This window comes from Pelophylax lessonae (genome assembly GCF_965119305.1).
Source record: "Pelophylax lessonae genome assembly, chromosome: 7".
In the NCBI taxonomy this organism is placed as follows: Eukaryota; Metazoa; Chordata; class Amphibia; order Anura; family Ranidae; genus Pelophylax; species Pelophylax lessonae.
The window spans coordinates 228,480,433-228,505,331 of record NC_138774.1 but is presented as its reverse complement, the minus strand read 5'-3'; the positions used below and the strand labels follow the sequence as shown (position 1 = coordinate 228,505,331).

At 47.0% G+C, this 24,899-nt stretch overlaps 1 protein-coding gene across 1 annotated transcript in view; it reads right to left on the bottom strand.

Annotated features, from left to right (window-relative positions):
* The window catches only part of LOC309561000 (non-structural maintenance of chromosomes element 3 homolog), an 80,835-nt gene that overhangs the window by 24,249 nt on the left and 31,687 nt on the right, over positions 1 to 24,899 (bottom strand). Inside the window, exons 6-9 of the mRNA XM_082264708.1 lie at positions 22,185 to 22,264; positions 20,768 to 20,810; positions 20,454 to 20,516; positions 4,972 to 5,086 (exon numbers count right to left, since the gene is read on the bottom strand). Of these exons, the coding sequence (XP_082120834.1) occupies positions 4,972 to 5,086; positions 20,454 to 20,516; positions 20,768 to 20,810; positions 22,185 to 22,264 (301 nt within the window). The remainder of the gene's footprint in view (positions 1 to 4,971; positions 5,087 to 20,453; positions 20,517 to 20,767; positions 20,811 to 22,184; positions 22,265 to 24,899) is intronic.

The window sequence follows — 24,899 nt, the reverse complement described above, 5'->3', positions numbered from 1 at the left end:
TGAAGGATTTGCCCTTGTCCTGAAGGCACGAAAGGACCCCTGTTTTGGTTTAAAGGAAGAACTTACCCTTGGGTGCTTGAGGCAGCAGAGTGCTTTTGCCCCCAGTGACCCCCTTAACCAACTCGTCCAGGGAGTCCCCAAAAAGGCGATTCCCCGCATAAGGGATGTCAGACGCCGTCTTCCTGGAAGTCTGGTCAGCCGACCAGCTCTTCATCCACACCATACGACGGATTATCACTGCGACAGCAGATAGTCGTGAGACTAAAGGGGCCTCATCCAAGGCCGCGTCACAGGTATAATTGGCCTGAATAATTTGGTCCACCCATCTCCAAAGTAGCAGAAGGAGCGGAATCAGCCATAAGGGTGAGTCTGAGCACCTTGGCCCACTATCACAGCCTGAGAGACCATCACAGGCGCAAAAATAGGAAAATGGAACCCACCACCATATAGGAGTGACGAGTAAGAGACTCCACCTGCCTATCTGTAGGGTCCCTAAACCCCCGGAGAATCCTCCGCGGGCATTAGAGTGTCTTTGTTCAACCTGGACACTGTGTGATCCACCTTAGAGGCCACAGTCCAGCGCGAATCCGTAGGAGACGCAAAAGGATAGCGTTACTGAAACAGATTTGGCACCACAAAATTGCGTTTTAAATTGCGCCACTGTTCGTTCACCGTTTCGTGAAACTCAGCGGGACAAGGGAACACTTGTGCCGTTTTCTGGGTTCTGCGGGTCCCAAAAGAAGACCGCTTACCCAGAGGGTGGGGCTCATCCTCTAAATGTAGTGTTTCCTTAACAGAACGAATAAGCGCAGATATAGCCGCGCGTTCCCTGGCCGTCCCGGGGGGGGGTGATTGGGAATCGTCCCCCTCCTCATCCTCCCCGTCCGACTGAGACCCTTCAGGGGGTACACTGTCCATGGCAACCATATCTAGCTCTGAATCAGAAGAATGAGAAAGCCTAGGCCTTTTCTTAGAAGCCCGCTCAGACATCAACAGGTCCACTTTGGACACTAAAGTCGCAAGTGCCGCAGTAAGGGAGCCCATTGCAGAGGATTCAGGCGTACCTGAACCCTCCACCAGAGCTGGGGGGGAATTTGCTGTCCTGGGACTCCCATGAAAATTATTTGACGCTGGTCCTTTAAATCCACGACAGCGGCGAATCCCACCGCAATGAGGACTAGCCTGAGAGACCACCCAGAGAGGAAAATGACTGACAGCAAAGGAATATCCCCTGAAAAACAGCAGAAAAAGCCCCCCCAGAAGTGTAGCTGTACAATTACCACACTTGCAGCAGGATCCGACTGTCTGAAGAAAGGAAATGTCACACCGCTAGAGGCCAAAATAGGACTTGAGCCAAGGAAAAATGGTTGCCAATGTAAAGTAATGGGGGAGGCCACGGGAAAATGGGTGCTGAGCACATGTAAAACTACATTTGCACACACAAGATGGCGCCCGAAGGGCGCAAATCACTACAGGGAAAATGGCTGCTGAATGCCCATAATGAAGCCAGAGCAGCCTGCCCACACCCAAAATAGCGGCCACCGCAAGCCTGCCCGCACCCCCAAAAAGGTACACCAAACACTACCAAGGGATTCAGGGACCCCCACAACCCCCCACAGTGCAGCCTGGCCACAACAGCGCCCCCACAGGGACCGGGAGGAACAGCGGGACCTGGAAACACAGACATGAGGGGGCTAACACAGACTCCACGCAGACTGCCATCCCCTAGAAAGAGGCCCCACATACACCCCCGGACATACAATGTCACAGACAGGTGGTAGGTACTTACCGATCCAGCAAAGGCGTGGGTGCCTCTCTGCGACGGGAAGCCTCCCACCCCTGGTGGTGGGGGTGCCGTCAGCCAAACAGGACTCTAGCAACACGCTGCGTACCTAACCGCAGTTGAGACATCCTTGCGAAGTGGCCACTTCCCGGGCTTTGTCCCAGAGGACAGGGACAGGTCGTTTGCAAGGCCAGGGCGTAGGCAAAGCCTGCTAAACACTCGATGGCGGGCTGGGATTCCGTAAGGCTCTAGTACAACTAGTCTGATTCCCAGCTCCGCAAATGCTGTAGTCTTCCAAAGTCCGACTAACTAAGCGCAAGATCAACTAAGCGCAGGATCAAATAAAAAGCTCAGTGTAAAGAAAAAAAAAAAAAAGACTTAGCAGGAACAAAAATCAAGAAAAGGCTGAGACTGTAGCCCCAGCCAAGGGAAGCCCATCTTACTCCTAACTAGGCAAAAGACAAACTGAGTTGGGAATGCTGATAGCAGGGGGGTATTGGACCAGTGGGACAGCCCCCTACAGGTGTGTCTATGCAAATTGTATAACAAGTCGTATGCCTAGCTTGCTCCTATGGATAAGAGGTCAATACCCATAAGTGAAGACTAATGAGTGGGCGGCGACTGTCAGGACGTAAGAGAAAACATTCTTGTATTTTACCAAATGATCTTGCTACTTCATGATCAAATCTCTGGTCGAGGAATGTCGATTTTACAAGCACTCATTGCTTTCAGTTTATAAAAAAAGTTCATACCTAAAAATGTTAGTTCTGTGCATCATATACAGAAGATATTTCTCTAAAGCAATGCATTTTTTTTTTTGCATTGAAAAACTGCCAAAGTTTTTTTGTTTTGTTTTGCAACAGTATAACTTTTTATGATGAAAAAAGGGGAATCTGAATAACCACTCCAAAGCCTATGTGCAGGGTGAAAGTACTCCAGGGCTATCAGTAGGTTTTTACCAATTATAAGCAGCAGTCCCTGTAGACATGCATGTGCACATTAAGTATCAGGCACTTTACTGTATCAGCACATGCATATGCATGTTTTATATAAAAAAAAAAAAAAAGACTCAAGGCAGAATTGAGGCTTCTCTGTTGACACCTTTTGCCCAGTACAGCTGTGCGAAAGAAAAAAGAAAATCTCCTAAAGTGAATTTCCTAACTGTCAGGGCTTTGGGACAGAAAGTAAAAAGGGAACTCAACACTTTTTTCTTCTATACCCACTTGTGGGCAATTTTGTTTTTCTATTTTGGTAAGGGTATTTTAACCAGTCTTTTTTTTCCCACTAATGTCCCATTTGGGAAATTTACCTTTACTTCCTGTCCCATACCCAAAACAGGAAGTGAGGAATCCCTGCAAATTAAAGCCATGCATTGAGGGCCCCAGGTCACTAGAACTAGTGTCCCCATTTAAAAAGATTTGTCCTCTTACTTTTCTGGGAATAACCCAAAATTTGGGAATTTTTTTTCAATCAGGGCTAATGTTAAACAAGATTAATCAAGATGTTGAGTCTCCCTCACAGGGGCAGACAGCAATAAAACTGACAGGTGTTGTAAATACCTCTTCACTCAGTCCAAACTAACTTTTTTGTCTTTGGTATATACTTTGAACCCTACAAGCAACGCATTGTGCATTGTTACACTGATGCGATGCAGGAAACTCAGCAAATCCTGTACTTTCCCCACACGGCGTCCATGTGATCTGCTGCAGGTGTAAAACATTACATTGACACCCCGCAAAAGCTTGCAAAACGCAGTGCAATTGCCAGAATAGGATCGCATTGGTATGATCACCAATGCTATGATTCAGGTGCAGCCAAAAAAAATAAAAGAAAAAAATTCATGCTAATAGAGGCATACAAATGGCTTAAATTGTACCACACTGACATCGCATGGGACATGCTCAGGAATTTGGAGCAAATCACATGAAGACTCTCACAAGTCTGAACCATGGCTAAATCTCACAGCCCAGTACCTAGAGAATGCTGTAAACCCCCGTTACTCCTTTCTACCGTTCCATCTCTTGCTAGTGCTGTGCAAAGTCGGTTCTAAAGGCCCGTACACACGTGCAGATTGTCGGCCGAAAAGATTCGGCCGACGACCGATCGGCCGATTTTCGGCTTGTTAGTATGATGCTTCCGACAGCGCACTTTCGGCCGAACAGAATCTGTTGTGCAAGCATTAAAATTTTTGTATGCCGACACGAGAACGGCCGATTGTTCGCCAGTCAGTACAGATTTCGGCCGACAGACAGCAGATTTGCAAGACTGGGCATGCTCAGAAAAGAAAAAACACAGGGAAAGTTAACCATCACATGACAATACTTCTGCAGTCGGCGGACAAAATTCGTGTGCAGTCTTTTGCACTTTTCAGCGGAAAGGACAGCCCGGGGACAAAAGACTGCCGATCGGTCGGCACATGTGTACGGGGCTTTACTCTGTATACAATGACCTCATACCAACATTCAGGGTGGGCTGGAGCCATTTTGTTTTCCATTTTATTAGCTATGGTCAGCTAATACATATCGTTGCTATCCAAGACTTGCAGGGGAGCCATTCCCTTAAGAAGCAATTAAGTGCCTACAACAGACTTGATGTACAGGTAATAAGCTGGGACAATAGGCAAGGCATAGGTCACCAATTCTATTTAGAGCCACACAACTTTCATTTTTTTCTGCATTGAGTTTAGCTTCAATATCACATTAGTAATTCTAATGTTTAAAAAAAAAAAAAAAAAAAAAAAGCACTCTTGTGGAGCCTTTGTAAAGTGAAAACCATAGGTTATAAACTATACGCATGAGTGTCCTGGTGGAAGTAAAGAAAACTGCATAATCTATGTATGGCCTGCCTAAGTGATCTGACTGGTAGTGAGTTTCTACCAGTGACATGTTGCCAATGTGATAAGAGACACTCAAAAGAGAGGTCCGTGCCCCTCACAGCAAACAATCTGTCCTTATAACAATTTGCTGTAGCAACACATATGATGCTAGGAAGGAAATCAAATGTTTTTCCGTCACACATAAGGGCTCCTGTGTCTTATTACTATTTTTCCATCTCAGTGCTCAGGAATCTAATGAGATATGTATTGGACTTAAAGAAGCTTAAACAGATGTAAACATGGTCACATATTTTCCACTGAGGAATAAACTACAACTCGCTGGGGGGTGGGGGGGGGGGGGGGGAGATTTTACCTTGGAGACAAATTCCAGGATTCTCATCTTGGAAGTTTCTTTAAAGGCTCTTGGTCCCCATTGAAATTCATATTCTGTGGGATCTGTATGCGGAACCTTATTATACTCCAGATATCTAAAGTGCAGAAAAAGAATTGTGTGTGTTAGGAAAGGACATCAGCAGAACCCAGTATTGGTTGCAACAAGCTAAAAATCACACCCCCTAAAGGCTTTGAATGGGGGAAAGAAAACAGCATTTATTCCTGGTAAGGTAAAGGCTGAATTGTTTCTGCTTATAGAATAAAGTAATTAGTTGGAACAAAGGAAGAAAGAAAAACGTCTATACTTCTATCACCAATACCATATATCTGCCATAAATGTTAATTGGGTGCGTCAGGCTTTAGTTGCTGTATTTATCAAGTGCACAATAGAAGACAGACATAAGAATTGTAACTCCTGTGCACAGGGCTAGACATCAATGGATAATGGTAAAAAACAGCACATTCCCATTGTGTACTGGACGCATGATCCACAGTGTCCTGCCTTAGGACCTGCCATATGTAAAGGGCTTGCTAGGACATGCAGCAAGAAGTGGATCACTTTGTAGAAACATGAACAGGCTTTGAGGCAATACAAGTTGCCTCCTCACTGCCTGATTTAACCTTTTAAATGCTGCACTACCACATCATACATTGCAGTGCAGCCTTATAGATTTACATTGTGTCCCACGGCAGCCACATCACCAAAAGTGACACGCCGTTTAGTTTGTGCCACAGCGTTTGTACAGCTGTGAGCAGCTGCATGAAACTGTTCAGGCGTGCGCTTGGGAACCAGTAAAAATCACCACTTAGCAGCCTGGTTTTACTGCCCCCAACCACGTGTGAATGAAGCCAATATTTTTAGCTTTGGGTAAAATGGGGGGGGGGGGGGGGGAGAGTATTAGAACCCCAGATGAGTTTTACTGCTGTTTGGGACTCCCAGAGGTTTCTCAATCACTGACCCAGCTTTTCCCCAGCCACAAAATTAAGGTAACTCTCCAGTAGCAACACAGAAATAAATGGATTTTTGTAAAATCTTACCGTAAAATCCTTTTCTCTTAGCTCATTGACAGACGTAGTCCTCGGTAATACAGCACCTTCGGGTTATGTTGCCTCCACAGGAGCAGGACTAGACAGGAAATTAAAATGCTCTGGCCACACCCTAGGGGCAGTCCCAGAGGGTATATCCTCTCTCTCTCTACCTCAGCAAATCAGTTATGTCAAAAAGCAGTCTTTAGAGATTTTAACCCAACCCAACTCCAAAACAGAGGGGCGGGGACTACGTCTGTCAATGAGCTAAGAGAAAAGGATTTTATGGTAAGATTTTACAAAAATCCATTTTTCTCTATCGCTCATTGACAGACGTAGTCCTCGGTGATACAGCACCTTCGGGACGTCCCAGAGCAGTATCACAAATGAGGGGTGGGAAAATGGAAATCAAATCCCAATCTAGAAGGCCCAACCGGTGCCAACTAGAAGTTTACAATGCTCATCCTTAATGATGAGACAACAAAAAAGAAATTTTTCAAACAGAAAAAAACTCGAGGTAGACCACCGGTCTCCTCAAATTGCGGCCTGCAAAACCTTGCGGCCAAATGAGGCATCCGCCGATGCCGTCACATCAATTTTATAGAATTTTGTAAAGGTATGTACCGACGACCAGGTGGTCGCCTTACATACCTGGACCACTGACGCCTGATGGCGAAAGGCCCAGGAAGTACTGAGCGCTCGAGTGGAGTGCGCCCTAACAGGGAACGGAGGACTCTGACCCTTAATAGAATAAGCCTGTACCACCGTTTGTCTAATCCATTTGGCAATGGTCACAGCAGATGCAGGCAAACCCTTTCTGGGGCCATCCGTGATCACAAAAAGTGAATCCGTCTTACGGAATGATTCTGTAGCTTTCAGGTATACTCAGATTGCCCGAACCACATCCAAGGAATGCAACGCATGTTCCCGATGATGCTTGGGCTGAGGACACAAGGAAGGTAGTACAATATCTTCATTCAGATGAAAATCTGAAACCACCTTAGGAAGAAAAGATGGCTTAGGATGAAGTACTACCTTATCCCTATGAATCACTAGGTATGGGGACTGGCATGATAATGCAGCCAGTTCTGACACCCTGCGAGCAGAAGTGATAGCCACCAAGAAGGCCACCTTCTGGGATAAAGTAAACAAGGGAATCTCCCTGATGTTTTCAAAGGGAGGTTTCTGTAGAACCGACAAAACTAAATTAAGATCCCAGGGCGGTAAGGGCGCGCGGACTGGTGGAGCCAGGTGCCGCGCCCCCTGGATGAAATTCCGCACCAAGGACTTGGTAGCTAAAGGTTTCTGAAAGAAGATTGCTAATGCTGAAACTTGACCCTTGATGGTGCTCAAGGCTAGCTTCTGCTCAACCCCTTGTTGCAAAAAAGCCAATATTAGAGTCACCGAATAGGTACGTGGAGGAAATCCTAAAGATTCGCACCACGCAATACAAGTCTTCCATGTGTGATAATAGACCTTGCTGGAAGTCGCTTTCCTTGCTTTAATAAGGGTAGGAATGACTGAAGCTGACAAACCTCTGTCCTTCAGTACTTGGGTCTCAATGGCCAGGCCATTAAAACCAGCGACTGTAAAGCACGATGGTAAATTGGTCCTTGAGACCACAGACACTCCCTGAGACGAAGTTCCCACGGAACGTCTGCGACTAGCCTGTCCAAGTCGGCCAGGCCGGCTTGACGAGGCCAGCCTAGAATTTCTAGGACCACTGGTGCTGACTGGATCTGAACCAGGCGTCCCTAGAGCTATCTGGCCCCGACCATCCGAGAAAGTCTGGTCGTTTTCTGTTCCCACACATTTATCAGATACCTGATTACTATCAGGAAGGGTGATCTTTTCTGGTTGAACCTCAGGGACCGAAGTCACCCGGCTAGAGGCTTCTTGGCCTGTCTGGTCAACCAGATCCGATTCCTGTGGGGAATTGAGACTAATCTTAGGAAAAGGTAAAGGAAAAGATCTATTCAGGGAACAGTGACTACCGCTCCCTGTAGTACTTAAATGTTGGAAGGGAAGAATCGCACCGGTAGTAGTAGTTGATGCTCGATCTAATGTCCTGAATACCGGTGAAAACGTCCCCCCACCCTCAAACCGGGTGGGGGCGCACCTTCAGGCTGTGTACTCCTTTGCTTTGGGTTTGGCTGAGTTGGTCCTCTGTTTGTCCGACCAGCCTTTCTTGAACCCTCCTGGAGGAGTCTTGCCTTTCCCGCTTGTTCCAGCCGGGCGTGCGAACCCTTTATGGGCGGTAAAGAAAGGTCCTCGCTTGTTGCGAGGTCCCTTAGCTTTAGCAGCCTGTGGCAAAAAAGTGCTCTTGCCCCCAGTGGCATCCTTAATGATTTCATCTAGGGTGGCCCCAAATAGACGATTCCCCTGAAAGGGGAGATTCGTCAAGGTCTTTTTGGAACCTAGGTCAGCTGACCAGCATTTTAACCACAGCACACGTCTGAGGATTACCGCTGACATAGATGCATGCCCTAATAGGGGAGTAGTGTCCAAGGCTGCGTCACAGATAAACTGTAGCCCTTGTATAATCTGTTCCATCAAATCAGATGTTTCCTGGGGAATATCTTTTCCCCTAAGGTCTTGGCGTACCAATCTCGCCCATTCCGTAGTAAGTGTCTGGGAAACTAGACCAACAACAATTACTGGTCTAAATGCTGACCCTATCAGAGAGAAGATGGTGCGGGACTCTGCTTCCATCTTTCGATCCACCGGATCCTTAAAGGACGAAGTGTCCTCCACTGGGATAACCGTGGCTTTATTCAGCCTGGAAATAGGTGGATCCACCACTGGTGGTACCGTCCATTTCTTAATGATGGATTCCTCAAACGGATAGCGTCTAGCAATACGCTTGGAAATAGTAAAGGTACGTTTAGAATGCTCCCATTCTCCTTTAATCTTATTACCAAAACACTTGGGTACAGGAAAAACCTTCACCGTTTTGATGGGCTTGTTAGTACCAAAAGGAATCTCTGTATCAGTTGCTTCTGCCGGTAAAACCTCAAGTTTTAAGGTTTCCTGCACTGCCACAACTAGTGCGTCCACCAATGCTTCTTCCTGAATTATAGCGGGAGAAGAAACGTCCTCCTCACTGTCTGAGGGAGCTTTACCTGAGGTAACAGCCCTTGCAGAGGGACCTGCAACTGCAGTGACCATCTCTGAATCTGAGTCAGATAATATAGGGGTAGGCGGGGGTCGCTTCCTTGACCCTCGTCCCTGACAGGCCGCCTCCACCCGAGCCACCATAGACTCCAAAATTGCTGTAAATGCCTCTACACTCTGTGCACCGGCGGGTCCCGTGGCCCCCTCGAGGGAAACAGGTGGGGGAATTTGTGTGGCAGGGTCCATGATTATTCCAGTAACTTCCCGGATAATACAATTCAAAAATAAAAAACTTTTTTTTTTTTTTCACAGACCCCCAGCGCCACATAAGCCCCTTAGTGTTACCTGCTAGGGATCCCTATCGATCGATCGAGAGAGAGAGAGATAGGCCCCCCAGGCTCACCACTTGATGCTCAGAGTTTAACTGCAACAGGTTACAGCGCTGTCTTGACAAACAGGAAGTCTTTTGGCTGGCTGCCCAGGAATAAAGGAGGCGGCTCCGCCCCTCTGCACGCCTTCCGGCGCCTCCCCTAGCTCCACGAGGTGTTTGGATCACCTCAAACATGGCCGCCCCCATGCTGGAGACACGAGGCTACGCCAAAATGGCGGCTCGTGCAATCCAGCAAAAAAAATGGCGGCCTGTACCGAATAGCGGTGTGCTGCAGGGCACACAACACTATCTCTGCATGGGGATTTTTGGCGTGGTTGGCGGTACCGGCCCTGGCGGACCTCATGGCCGTTCGGAAGGCCTGCTATAGCTGGAGATTTGACTAGGAAGGCAGTCTACATGTCCGTGGCTTCTGACTGGTAGGTACCTTATTCTTATCACAGTAAGATTCCCAGACTGCCACTGATTACAATCTTTTAAACATGTATACAATTAGATTGTTAGCTCCCAAACCAAGCCTCCTGGCTTATTGCACATAAAATCACACTCAAAGTAGGGGGATCTGTGCCATGTTATAGGATAGAGGGGGACTCTATCTTACCATACAGAGAGGGGCCCGCGTTCACCACAAGACCAGTCAGGGGGAAAAGGGGGAACATACTACTCACCATACCGGAACCAGGCGGGCACCAACTCCTGACAGTACCCCTCTCCACCGGGGCGGGAGGGCTGTCGACCAATACGGACGCCGTGACTCATGGTCTTTGGCGTTTCAGCGAGACGTTTAACTCGCGGGGTCAGTCCCTTAATGGGACTTTGTCGCGGCCGACCCAGCGCGGAGCTATGGCCTGCACGCGCTGGCTGAACTGGGGTGACCACCGGATCTCAACATCCAGCCCGTTGCCCAGTTCAGCTTTCTTGCTTGAAGATCTCACAGGAACACTGGAGAAAAAAGCTGTCTAAAAATTCAAGAAAAAAATCTTGCCAGGACCGAAGATCCCAGCAAGGTATCTAGGTCCTTACTCCTAACTAGACAGAAAATAACTGATTTGCTGAGGCAGAGAGAGAGAGAGGATATACCCTCTGGGACTGCCCCTAGGGTGTGGCCAGAGCATTTTAATTTCCTGTCTAGTCCTGCTCCTGTGGAGGCAACATAACCCGAAGGTGCTGTATCACCGAGGACTACGTCTGTCAATGAGCGATAGAGAAAAAATGCTTTTGTTCCAGTAGGGCAGAGATCTCCAGACTTTGAACCAAGGTCCAGTTTACCCCCACTAAAAGTCTGAAGGTCAGTAAACTGTGGCCAGTGGGAGTAAAGAGTGCCCCATCATTGATGTCATGAGGGAGGAATAGTGCCCTATTGTTGGAATCAGTGACAGGAATTTTGTCCCATTGTTGGTGTAGAAGGAATAGTGCCCCAGGGGCTTGATAAAGGCAAGCAAAGGGCCACATCTTGCCCCTGGGCTGCAGTTTGCAGACCACTGCAGTAGGGGAATGCTAAATCCCAGTCAGCTTTTTTTGTCTCAAAAACAGAAAGGGATGGGAAATCACTCCAATGGAGCTCTAGCTAGCAGTAAAACTTACCAGGAATTCTAAACCCTTTCCCACTTTATCCAAAACTATAAAATTGAAATTGCTATTAGGTGCAACGCAACAAGCACTGCATGCCTTGCAACGGAATAACTGGATTTTTGACTTTCCGTAAAATCCTTTTCTCTGAAGTTCATTGACAGACAGCTCCAAATCCTCTAAACCATTAGGTTATGCTGCCTCCTACAGGAGTAGGACACTATGCAGGAAAAATATCTTTACGTCTCTGGGGCAGTCCCTGCAGGCATACACCCCACTCACAAAGCTGTAGGATTCAGTTTTGTTGCAAGCAGTGTTAGACGAAAAAACCCAACCCCCTCAGAAATAGAGGGGTGGGTGCTGTGTCACAATGAATGATAAAGAAAACAGGATTTTTTCATCTTAACACTGCTTGCAACAAAACTGAATCCGGAGGCTCCGTTCACATGTAGGCGTTTTTCTGCTCTAGGATCAGCTCTCAAAATGCCCAACAAGACAAATCCTATTCATTTCAATGGCCCCTGTTCACATCTGAGCGTTTTGACGTTTTAAGCAAAACGCCCAAAAAAGTACATGAGCTTCTTTTTGGGCAGAATACAGGCGTTTTTCCATTGGTCTCTAGTCAATCTAAAAACGCCTGCACAAAAAACGCCTGTAAAAACGCCTGCACAAAAAAACGCCTGTAAAACGCCTGCACACAAAAAAAAAAAAAAAAAAAAAAAAAAAAAAGCCTGTAATAGCAACGCCAAGATGTGAACGTAGCCTAAAAACTGAACATGGAGCTCAACCAGGAACAACTGGAGCTCACCTAAAACACGTACGATGATAGATCTTCCTGGGAGGTAGATTTTTTTTTATCCTTCAACAGTGTAGGAATCAGTGAGTCATAAAGACCCCTATCCTTTAATACCTGGCTTTCAACAGCCACGCCGGTAAAGCCAGTGACTAAAGCAGGATGGAAGATCAGCCCTTGAGACAGCAGATCTTCCCTGAGAGGAAGTCTCCAAGGAGTATCAGCAACCAACCTTACCAGATCTGCTTACCAAGACCAGTCTGGGGCAACCAGAGTGACCGGGATCCCTTCCACCTCTATTCTGCGCAGAAACCTCGACAGGCGTTTCAGCGGAGGGAACGCATGGATCAGCCGATACTGACCCCAAGAAGCCACCAGTGTGTCGGTCAGAGATCCCCGAGACCTGGTTACAAACCTCTGAGCCTCTCCACTGAACAAGAAGTTAAACAGGTCGACATCGGGTGTTTCCCACTGGACACACAGCAGGTGAAACACCTCTGGGTGTAGGTACCATTGCCCCTGATCCAACACCTGACTCAGGTAATCCACCTGCCAGTGCTCCACTCCTGGGATCAACATAGTAGAGAGGGCTAGACCAAAATTTTCTGCCAATTTCAGGATCTCAGCCACCTACCGGCTGCCAAGACACTTTTGGTGCCCCCTTAATGATTGACCTAAGCGACAGCTGTGGCATTGTCAGATTCAATCCAAACTGGACAACCCTGCAGAGGATTTGTCCAGTGACTCAGGCAAAGCTTCATCGCTCCGAGTTCCAGAATATTGATCGGTAGTCTGGACTCTTCCATGGTCCAGGTCCCCTAGACACACAGCTTCCCAAGCACTCCTCCCCCAGCCGGACAGGCTGGCATCTGTGGTTACCACGGTCCATTACAATGAGGAGGAAGGACTTGCCCTGGGGAAAGGCCAACGAGCGAAGCAACCACAGAAGAGCACTCCTTGTGCTGCGACTCAACCAAATCATATTGTCCAAGGATTTTGGATCTTTGTTCCACTTGGCAAGAATTTCCCTTTGCAAAGGTCTCGTGCAGAACTGAGCAAACGGAACTGCCTCGAAGGCACAAAACAATCAGACCTAGTGCTTGCATGCAAGTCCGCAAAGAGGAAAGGTTACTGAAACCACTGAACCTGCACAAAGCGATTCAGAGCCTTGAGGTCCAGAATTGGATGCACTTTTCCCCTTTTTTCTGGGAACAGTAAACTAGTTTGAATAAAACACTTCAAAGCGTATCCAGGGAGGCAACAGGTACAATCAGCACTTGTGACAGCAGGTCCTGTACCGCCCCTTGTAGGTCCCGCAACCGATCTGGAGATAGGACGGGAAAAAATCTGTCTGGCGGTCGGGACCTGAATTTGATCTTGTAACCCGATTGGATCAGTTGGTGGACCCATTTGTCCTGAATCAAGGAGCTCCATGGTTCTGGAAAGAAACAGATGTCCCCCCAACCCAGTTACAGGTGAGGGTGTCTCTTCATGCAGACAGGGATTTGTCTGCAGATCGGGGGGGGGGGGGGGGGGGGTTGCTCTCGGCTTACCCGACCAGGTTTTCTTGGAACCCCCAGAAGACATAAATGGCTTAGATCCGCTCTCCTGTGTGCCGGAGGCACGAAATGGCCGCCTGTGGGCTGTAAAATAAAGGCCCCCCGTCTATTATGTGGGGGGGGGGCATTTTAAATAGTAGGGCTTGGACCATTTGGTCCGTTAGCTCTGCCAGGCCCAGAGGGAGCTGTTCTGTTTCCAGGTCACTTTTTAGTTACTTTACCCATTCCGTTATGAGTCGGGACACCAGAGTAATCACGAAGATCGGTTTAAGTATTGAGCTCGCTATCACATATAAGTGGCGGGACAGAGACTCATATTTCTATCCACAGGGTCTGTAAAGACTGGGGACTCCTCCACTGGGACCACAGTAGATTGGTTCAGTCTGGAGACTTGATGGTCCACCTTTGGTGGAACGGTCCATTTTGTGGCTATAGCATCCGCGAATGGATGGCGCCATTTAAAACGCTTCGGCACCACTAACATCTGTTTGTGGCGCCCCCATTAGTCAGAAACCATTTTTGTCAAAGTTCCGGACAAGGGATAACATTGCCCGACTTCTGGGATTTGCGAGTGCCAAAAGACATCTGACGCTGCAGAATCATCCGCCATTTTTAGTGCCTCCACCAGCGCGTTTTCCCACGCGGCTGCTGAGGATATGTTGTCTCTGCCATCCGAGTGTGATGACGCAGAACCCTCAGTGTAACTTTCATCCGTGGTGGCCACATCCATCTCAGAATGTGAGGCTGCAGGGGGGGGGGGGGGGGTATAGAGTGCTTTTTACTAGTGGTATTTTTTAAAACCAAATCCACCTTTGACATCAGGTTATCAAACCTCTGTTAAGGCAGACAGGGGAGAACGGAGTTGAAATCACATCAGTTAATTGGTACGACATTACAAATTTGCTCACAACTATGCTTTCAGAATTCTTTATTTCCAAAGCAGTGGAGGCATGAGGGATGGGAAGAAACACAACGAACAGTTAACGTATTTCCAAGGCTAAAAATGTAGCCAATTGAGTAACAAAAAAGCTCAACCAGTAACAGGAGCTTACCCATGAAAAAAAAAAAAAAAAAAATTATAATAATAATAATAATAATAATAATAATAATAATAATAATATCACCCCTTAAAGAGAAAAAACAAGTCTCAAACAGCAGCCTGCAAAACCTTGCGGCCAAAGGAGGCATCTAAAAGATGCCAATAAATCTACCTTGTAGATTTATGCACGGAAGACCTAGTCGCCGCTTTACACACTTGAGTAACAGACGCCCGATGGCGAAAAGCCCAAGAGGCACTCGGCGCTCTAGTAGAATGCGCTTTCACAGGGAAAGGAGGAACCTGGCCCTTCAACGAATAGGCCTGAACAACCGCCTGCCTAATCCATCTGGATATAGTCGCAGCAGACACAACCAGACCCTTACAAGATCCTTCAGTAAGGACACAAGAGAATCCAATTTTCTAAAGGACTCAGTTACAGTCAGATAAACCCTCATCGCCTGAACCACATCCAGTGAATGCAAGGTGATTTCCTTGGGATGCTTAGGAAGAAAAGACAGATTCGGTCGGAGAACCACCCTATCTCTATGGACGACCAAATAAGGCAGACAAGAAAGCACCACCAACTCAGATACTCTGTGGGCAGAAGTAATAGCCACCAAAAAGGCAACCTTTTGAGATAAAGGCAGAGATATGTCCCTAATATTCTCAAAAGCAGGCTTTTGATGAACAGACAAAACCAAAAAAATTCAGATCCCACCGAGGCAAAAGGGGATCTTCTAGGAGAAGCCAGACGATGCACCCCTTAAATAAAGGTGCGGATCAAGGAATTAGCCAAGGCCGACACCTGGCCCTTGATTGAGCCCAAGGCCAACCGTCGCTCAACTCTCTGCAAGAAAGTCAAGACCCTCGTAACCCGAAACAAGCGAGGGTGTAATTCTTGTGATGCACACTAGGAAATGTACATCTTCCATGTACGATGATAAATCTTTCTGGAAGTTGCTTTCCTAGCCCTCAACAGGGTAAGGATCACGAGAGACCGAGACCTCTGTCTCTCAACACCTGGCCTTCAACAGCCATGCCGTTAAAGCCAGCGACCGTAAAGCAGGATGGAAGATTAGCCCCTCAGGCAGATCCTCTCCCCTAGACGCAGCCGCCAAGGAGGCTTGACGACCATCTTTACCAGGTCTGTGTACCAAGACAGACTAGGCCAGTCTGGGGTCACCAGAATCACTGGAATATTTTGCACCGCCATCCTGCAGAGAAACCTCAACAGTTGCTGTATTGGAAGGAAGGCATAAAATCAGCCGATACTGATTCCAAGGAGCTACCAATGAGTCTGTGGCTTCAGCCAGAGGATCGAGCTCTGGCCACAAACCATTGCACCTTTTTGTTCAGATGAGACGCAAACAGGTTGACCTCCAGGTTGCTCCACCGGACACACAGATGAACTACCTCTGGATGCATGGACCATTCCCCTTGGTCCAGAACCTGACTCCTCAAGTAATCTGCCTGCCAGTTCTCCACTCCTGGAACATGAACTGCAGAGAGAGCCAGAACATGTTCGTCGGCCCAAGTCAGAATCTCAGCCACCTCCTGGGCCGCCCGGGCACTCTTTGTGCCCCCTTGGTGATTGATGTAGGCCACAGCCTTGGCATTGTCAGATTTAATCTGTACCAGGGAACCTTGTAGCCGATTCATCCAGTGGAGCAGGCAAAGCTTGATTGTTCCGGGTTCCAGAACATCGGTAAAGAGGACTCCTGACCAGACTCCCTGGGCACTCTACCCCAGCCTGACAGGCTGGCATCCGTGGTGACCACTGTCCACAACAGCAGTAGAAAACGATTTGTCCTGGCTCAGGGCAGGCAACAGAAGCCACCAAGAGCGTGACCTCGTGAGTCGGCTCAAACATTCTGTCCAAGGACTGCGGATACCTGTTCCACTTGACAAGAATCTCCTTCTGCAGAAGCCTGGAAAAAAATTGAGCAAATGGGACCACCTCGAAGGTCGACACCATCAGCCCCAGGGTTCTCATGCAAGTCCACAGAGATGAGAGATTGTTGTCCATCGGCAACCTGATCTCTCCCAGCAACATTTGAAATTTGTCCGCGAGAAGAAAGACCCTCGCTAGAGAGGAGTCCAAAGTCAGTCTTGGGTAATTCAGTTGTATTGACGGGATCAGTGCAGATTTTTGGAAGTTATGGTCCACCCGAACTCCTGAAGGGTCTGAACCATGACAGAGTGAGTTTGCTCTCAAACAGGAGATCGTCCAGATATCCCAGGACCGCAATCCCTTTTCTGCGTAGCAAAGCCAGCACTGGGGCCAAAACCTTGGTGAAGACTCTGGAAGCGGAGGCTAGACCAAAGGATAATGCCACAAATTGAAAGTGCTCCTCCACTACTGCAAAACGGAGATACCACTGATATCCCCCGTATAAAAGGGATGTGTAGATACGCATCTTTGATATAGATTGGGGCTAGAAAGTCCACTTGGTTCAAAGAGGCTACCACCGACCCAATGGATTAAATTCAAAACTTCTGCATCCGCATAAAGTGGTGCAGTGACTTGAGGACAAGGTGCGTCCAATTTTGGACCTCCTTTCTGGGCACTTAACAGGTTTGTCTAGAAACCTCAAAACCGTTCCTGCTGAGGAACTGGCACACTCACTCCTTGTTCAATGAGATCCTGCAAGCGACCTGGAGACAGACGAAGATTTGAGGGAAATAATCTGTCTGCTGGGCGAGACTGAAATTCTATCTTGTACCCTGAACTAAATCAGTTTGTGAACCCATGTGTCCTGAATCAGAGATGTCCAGTGTTCCTAAAAGTAATGCAGACGTCCCCCCAACCCCAGAATCGGGTGAGGGGGTGCCTATTCATGTAGAAGAGGCTTGGTCAGCTGAACCGGACTGGCTAGTCTTGGGCTTACCCGACCAAGCCTTTTTGTTCCCTCCAGAGGTTCTGAACGGTTTCTCTTTTTCTTGCACCCCTGAGGCACGAAAAACTGCCTATAAGCCGTGAACGAGGCCCCCGCCTACTGTAGGACACCTTGCCTTTTAAGGATTTGGGGAGAATAGTACTCTTAACCCCCCCCCCCCCCATTAATCCTTTGATTAACTCATCCAAGGAGTCTCCAAAAAGACATTCACCCAAAAAATGGAGAACTGTTAAGGTCTTCCTTAGAGGCCTGGTCCGCCGACCAGCTCTTCAGCCACACCATGCGGCGTATGGCAATGTCAGTGTTCAAGTTACCCCCAAGTTAACTCATTCCGTTACCATTTGAAACCAGAACAGATGGAAAGATCGGTTGTAGTACCGAGCCCACCAAAAGATGTAGGTGGCGGGAAAGGAATTCCACCCGTCTGTCCACCGGGTCCGTAAACGCCGGGGAATCTTCCACAGGCACCACAGTAGATTTGTTTAACCTGGAAACAGGGTGATCCACCCTAGGTGGCACTATCCAGTGGTTCGAGACCGAGTCAGCAAAGGGATAACGGCATGTAAAGCACTTTTGCACCACCAGCACATGCTTAATGCGCCGCCATTGCTCATTCGCAATATTGTGAAAATCCTCAGGACAAGGAAACACCTGACCCGACTTCTGGGCTTTGCGGGAGCCAAAAACTACCCGCTTTCCTGACCGTGTGGGCTCATCATCCATTGTTAAATATATCCCTTACTGAACTAATCAATGCTTCCACCATAGCGTGTTCCCACGCTGCAGCCGAGGAGGACATCCTCCTCACCATTCGACTGCGAGGCCAGGGATCCTTTGAGGAGGGGGGTTGTCCGTGACGACCATATCAGGCTCTGAATCAGAGGACAGAGCAGGCAGTGGCCGTGTTTGGCTAGTGACTTGTTTCATTACAAAATCCACCTTTGATGCCAGATTTTCCAATGCTGCAGAAAGACATAAGACACTGATCCGGATGCGCCGAAGTCTGTTACTGCTTGGGACTCCATTTTGCACAAAAAAAGGTGTACTGCCCCTTTAAATCGCGATCGCGGTCCGCACTGCCATATTGCGCTGTAACCGGAGTCACCCTTTATTAGCAGTAGGTAGCAGAGGAATGCCCAAAAAGGCCCCTATACTTTACCACCTCACAGTGTATTCAGCAGATAAAACGTCTCACAGGAAGTGACCTGGAAGCACAAGAGTCCGAACTGCCTGTGTAGCTCCAGGCTACAACAAAATGGTGCCAATGCAAAAGCATAGGAAGCTCAGGGAAAATGGCCACTGTACCCTACACACAGAGCCGATGCCCACACTTAAGATGGCAGGCCAGAATCGTTGCCATACGGTCAGGACCCAGGCATGAGGCCACCTCAGGGATCCACCTTAAAAAAAAGGACCCCACAGGACAAGGTAACATTGTACAGCGCCCATATGTGGGAGCAGGGAGGGCAGGGCCAGTTCCTGATTGTTAGGCTTGGGGGATCTCTTTCAGGAACAGAGTCTTGTTATCCCCAGGAGTGGGCCCACATCTCTCCCCTCCCCCAGAGGCCACTAGGGACATGAGGGGCTCAGCATACCATGGACCAGGTTGGCTCCACTCTGGGCAGACTGCCTCCCACTCTGAGTGGGGGTGCTGCAAGCCGAGGAGTATGTTAAGACTTAGGGCGTTCCAAGTCAATGTGTCCCACGAGACAACTACTCGCAGGCTCGTCGCTCCACAGGGGCTCTGTCGTGGCAAGGCCAAGTGCGGGACTATAACCTGCTCACGCTCGTTGGCCAGGCTTGGAGACCGTAAGAATCTAGATTACCTAGTGCAAAATCTCAGCTGGCTGTCGGTTGTAGTTCACCAGGAGGATCCCCCTGACACTGGTTAGCGATAGTGAGAGAAAAAGAAAGACTCTCTGGACCTTGCCATTTCTTTTCAACCGCTTCCAATAGGACTTCATGTACCGGGAAGACCTTTTTTGCTCACCTAGAGCATGGTACATTTGATCATGAAGAGAAAGATTTTCTCTTCCTGGATCCCCAAGTTGGTGTGGATCGCTCCCAAAAGATCCTCCACCTTTTCAAGGGTTAATATGTACCTGGAAGCTTTAGCTGACTCACCATCCACCCCTTCTGCTTCTGACTCACCCTGGGAGCCTGAAGGTGTACCATCATAATCTTCACCTTGTTTATTAGTACCCCCCTGGTGTTCTTCCATTTATGAAGGGTACCACCGGTGGGGGTGGAGCAATCTCTTGCTGTGCTGGCTGAGGGGGGGGGGGGGGCTGGGGGGTCTGGGGCTGAGGAAATTGTAGATTTGCATCTAAATCTTTAAAATGACTGGAAAGCTCCTTAACAGATGTAGCTAAATCAGTACACTGTTCTGTTGAATGTTCCTCAACTAAGCTCTCTACAAATTCTTTACACAGCGCCTTAGTCCAAGATTCCCCCATAGTAGCTTTGCATGATGGGCATCTTTTCTTGGCGCTATGTGGCGACTGACTTGTCTGTGGCGATGTCTCCCGACTGGAGAAAACACCAGAACTGAAGGGCAGCGGCTAACAGGGGGCTTAAATCTCTTTGGATGGGCAGTAGCCAAGGTCTCTCTAAGGTGGCTGTCCTGAAAGACGATTAGGAAAAAATGCAAGTGTATGGTCTTAAATTGCACTTGACAGGCGGTGAGGCAGCATTAGGTTGCCTCTGCATACCCCTAAAAGTCTGCATCACAGTGCCAAAATTGCATTGCATGGGTCATTTTTGCAGGCAGTTCTGTGGTGAAAATGACAGTATTAAATTCTTGCAGCAAGGTATAATACCAGCAACATGGGTTTACCTCCTTTAAGGCAGTACAACATTTTAAAAGGCTGTGACATTTCCTTAAAAGAACAAATGACAAAATAGTACAATGGGACAAAATGTGTATGCAGTTACTCTTTGCAGGATTCGCTCCTGAACCCTGGCAGAAGAACTGCACATTTTTCTGTGGTGTGCTGTAAACAGCAGAGTTACTGTACCCAAGCTGCTCTGATCACACCACTGTTCACCTAGTAGACCCAACAATGAATACTACTCACTTTTGCTTGACAAATTCATCGGTCACAAGTTTTTTCACATCCCCAAATTGCTCATGCTTCTCCCTGGATGCAAAATTAATAGAAGATGTTAAAAGGTACTATAATATATATATATATCTGCATAAATTGACAGCGCTATACAAGTACCTATAATAAGTAAACAGATTTAGGTACAATATGAATTTAACAGGTTATATAGTTGAAAGAAAAAACATTTTTTAACAGCTCCAAAACCATTCTAGATATGGGCACAGAGACAGCCGGTGCATAACCCCCTTGAAAAAATAAATTCCACCATGAGCTTTGCAACATACCCTGGAATAATTCGCAGGTGCCTCAACATCTCCCATACAGCCGCTGCCAAAAGGAAAATTAAAAAAAAAAAAAAAAAAAAAAAAGAATCTGAATTACTGACCTCATTAAGACAGCACATTTATTATCTCTATAGATAAGACTGCAGTTGATCCAACGTAAGCGACTGCTAGAAAAGATAGGTATTGTTTGCATGCACGAATTATTAAAACTAGTCTACATTTTTTGACAATACACCACTTGTGGAATCTTGCCAAGTTATGGTGGTAGTAAACACCGCTTGGTCTCTTATGCTTACAGGCAAGCTTACCTGCAGGTACAATAAATATCTCCCAAAAACATGCACAGTTTAGGGGATATTCACAATTTCTTTAGCAGGTGACGTCACCAGTGCATGCACACCGAATTAAGGGCACAGTGCTCTGCAATGATCGTGACACAGCAGCAAGCCTCGGCCATTCAAGTGGCTGTAGCCTGTGAACCTGGAATGAAGCCCTGTCAGCACGCTGCTGGAGGGATACCTTTTACAGGTCATAATGTGCTAGTTTGCAGTGCAGACTAGCAAATTATGCCATTTACTTTAACCCCCAAGCCCTTCACTATCGCTTTAAAGGATACGTATACCTTTTGGAACAGGTTACATGTTCCACCCTAAATACGGGTGGTACATGCCACACGTTCCAGCAGCTGCAGCCATTCCCCCTCTGCAGCCATTCCCCCCCTTTCTCCCCAGTGGCAACAAACTGGTATCTGCTACAGGCACCCGTTGTCACTGTTACTGTGGCCACACGAAGCTCTGCCAATCTGGTCACGTCATTCATTCACAGTGGTCTGTGAATGGCAAACTACAAGTCCTGACAGCCTTTACGGCTGTCGGCTTGTAGTTTCAATGTACTACAATGGCTCTGTTGAGTGCTCTGGTAGTTCATTCATTCTTCCTCTCAGTGTGCATCGGTATGAGGTAGGAGCAGACATACGCTGAGAAGTCTGCATGGCACCTACCATCAGCAATGCTTTCCAGGCTCCTAGAGAACATACATACATATAAAAAGATTAAAGTGCACATCTGCAGGAGGGAAAAAAAAAAAAAAGTGGTATTTAATTTACAGTGAACTTATCCTTTAAAGAGCAAGTGCACACAGATAATATGCTGACAGGTTTGCGTTTGATACAGTTAGGTATCAGAGCAAAGTCACTGGTAAATCCGCTGTGTTTGATGCCTGTATAGCTTCTCACAGCAGGCCTAATTGCTCCATGTGTTCTGAACCCCTGTATTCTCATGATAGTGAATAGTAACATACTGGAGAACACACAAGTTACTCAGAAGCATCAGCCCAATGGCTAGGAAAGGGCTTTCGCTTCGGACGATGCAACCTGAAAATATTGGAAGCCTTTAAAATTTTATACGCAATTACTCACATTCCTTAACGGTGTTCCCTTTCATAAAAATAAGGCTCAAAATTACTGTAAGCAATCCGAACTTGGCAGTCTCGTCATTCCTAGTGTAAAAAAAAAAATAAAATAAAAAAAAGTAAGTTATTTCAGAGGTTACAGAATCATTCCTTTTCCAGGCCTTTCTCTTTGAAAGACCCAAGCTGCATCTTTAGCAGCTATTAGGATCATGGCCGTAGATAAGGGGGTACCATCAGTCCACCTGCATGGGGCTCGGGCCAGCAGGGGGGCCCAGGCATCAGGGTGAAGCAGATGTGGGCAGGCAGGGTGATCAGTAGAGCAGGGGGGAAATTAGAACCAACCTCCTGCAACAACTGAAGCAGGCTTCTTCTCTTCTCCTCTCCCTCCCCTTGGCTCAACTGACCCATACAAAAGGATTGATTCTAATAATGCCCCCCCCCCCCACCACCACCAACAGTGATCACCCTCCCTGTGCACTATAAATTTCCCCCTGCTGCCCAGGTCCCCCCCCCCCCCATGTGTGCTGCCACACCAGTGCTGGCTTCCTTTTCTTTTCCTCCTGCTGGCAGCTGCAAGCACACAATATTATCCTTCAAGATAGAGTGGGAAAGAGGTTAGGTAAATATCATTTACCAGCTACTTCCTTTCCTGAACGAACAATGAGGGATCAGTACAGATCACTCACTGTGTTCATTCATAACTGCAACATTGGCTGTATAGGGCCATGCGTCAGGTTGTCTGCAGGGGGCCCCATGTTCGGTTGTCTCTATGGGGTCCTGTGGTTTCCAACAGCAGCGCTGATAAGGATCAAAACTCCCAATACGGGGCAGCAGAAAATTTAAGGTGGTAATCTCTTTGAGGGTGTGTTGAGTTTTATAAACAATGTAAAATGTATTAATTTTTTTAAACAGCCATAACATTACATGGAACAATCTGTTTATTAGTTATTTCTATTACATTGTCATTATGGGGTATGGTTTGTAGAATTTTGAGAAAAATAATTATTTTAATCCATTTTGGAATAAGGCTGTAACAAAATGTGAAAAAGGTGAAGTGCTGTGAATACTTTCCGGACACACTATATTCTACATACACAGATTATATATATATATATATATATATATATATATATATATTTTATATATATATATACACACACACACACATCATATATACATACACACACATACACACACACACACACACACACACAAGTTTGTAGACTATATAACATTTGCAAAAACCAATCAAAATATGCTTATTGGGATTTTTTTTTTTTCTTACCAAGAATTTGTAGCAGAATACATATTGGCCTATATTTATGAACAAAATGTGAAAGAGAAAAGTTTAATTTATGTTCAGCCTTGCATGACTGCACAATTGCCAGCTAAAATAATATATAACTCCACAGAGGGGTGGGTGCTGTGTCCGTCAATGAACATCAGAAAAACTGGATTGTCTGAAGAACTTACTGTAAAGTCCTTTTCTCTGCTCAACCCAGGAACAGTAGCTCACCCATGAAAGAAAAAAAAAAAAAAAAAAAAAAAAAAAAAAAAAAGAAAAACCCCTAAAGAGAAACAAATGTGTGTCTTTAAATAGCAGCCTGCAAAACCTTGCGGGCAACTGATACATCTGAAGATGCCAACAAATCTACCTTGTCGCCACCTTACAAACTTGCACTACTGAGGCCTGATGGCGAAAAGCCCAAGAGGTTGCTCTAGTAGAATGCGCCTTCACAGGGAAAGGAGGAACCTGACCCTTCAATGAATAAGCCTGAACAACCAGGAACCTGACCCTTCAATGAATAAGCCTGAACAACCATCTGCCTTATCCATCTGCATATAGTCGCAGCAGATGTAGCCAAACCTTTATGAGATCCCTCAGTAAGGACATAAGAGCAGCCGATTTCCTAAAAGACTCAGTGACCGATCAGGTAAACCCTGATCGCCCGAACCACATCTAGAGTGTAAGGCAATTTCTTTGGGATGCTTAGGCTTAGGACAGAGTGAAGGCAACACAATGTCTTGCATTTAGATGGAAATCAGACACCACCTTAGGGAGAAAATACGGATTAGGTCGGAGTACCACTTTAGCTCTGTGGACCACCAAATAAGGCGAACGACAGGACAGCGCCGCCAACTCAGACACCCTGCGGGCAGAAGTAATCACCACCAGAAAGGCAATCTTTTTGGATAAAGAAAGCCGAGAAATATCCCTAATGTTCTCAAAAGGAGGCTTTTGAAGAACAGACAAAATCCGATTAAGATCCCACACAAAGGCAACGGGGGATCTCCTCGGAGGAGCCAGATGACGCACCCCCTGAATAAAAAAAGTGCAAATCAAGGCATTCGCAGCCAATGGACGTTGGCAGTAAATAGCCAAGGCCGACACTTGGCCCTTGATAGTGCCCAAGGCCAACTGTTGCTCAACCCCTTTTTGTAAAAAGGCCAAAACCCTAGCTATAGAAAACAAGCAGGGGTGCAGCTGCAGCAAGTCACACCATGAAATGATGATTGACGTACGATAATAAATCTTCCTAGAAATCACCTTCCTAGCCTTCAACAGGATAGGAATCACAGATTCAGAGAGACCCCCGTCTCTCAACACCTGCCCTTCAACAGCCATGCTGTTAAAGCCAGCGACCATAGAGCAGGATGGAAGATCGGTTCCTGGTACAGCAGATCCTCCACAGGGGGGAGCAGTGACCATTTTTACTAGGTC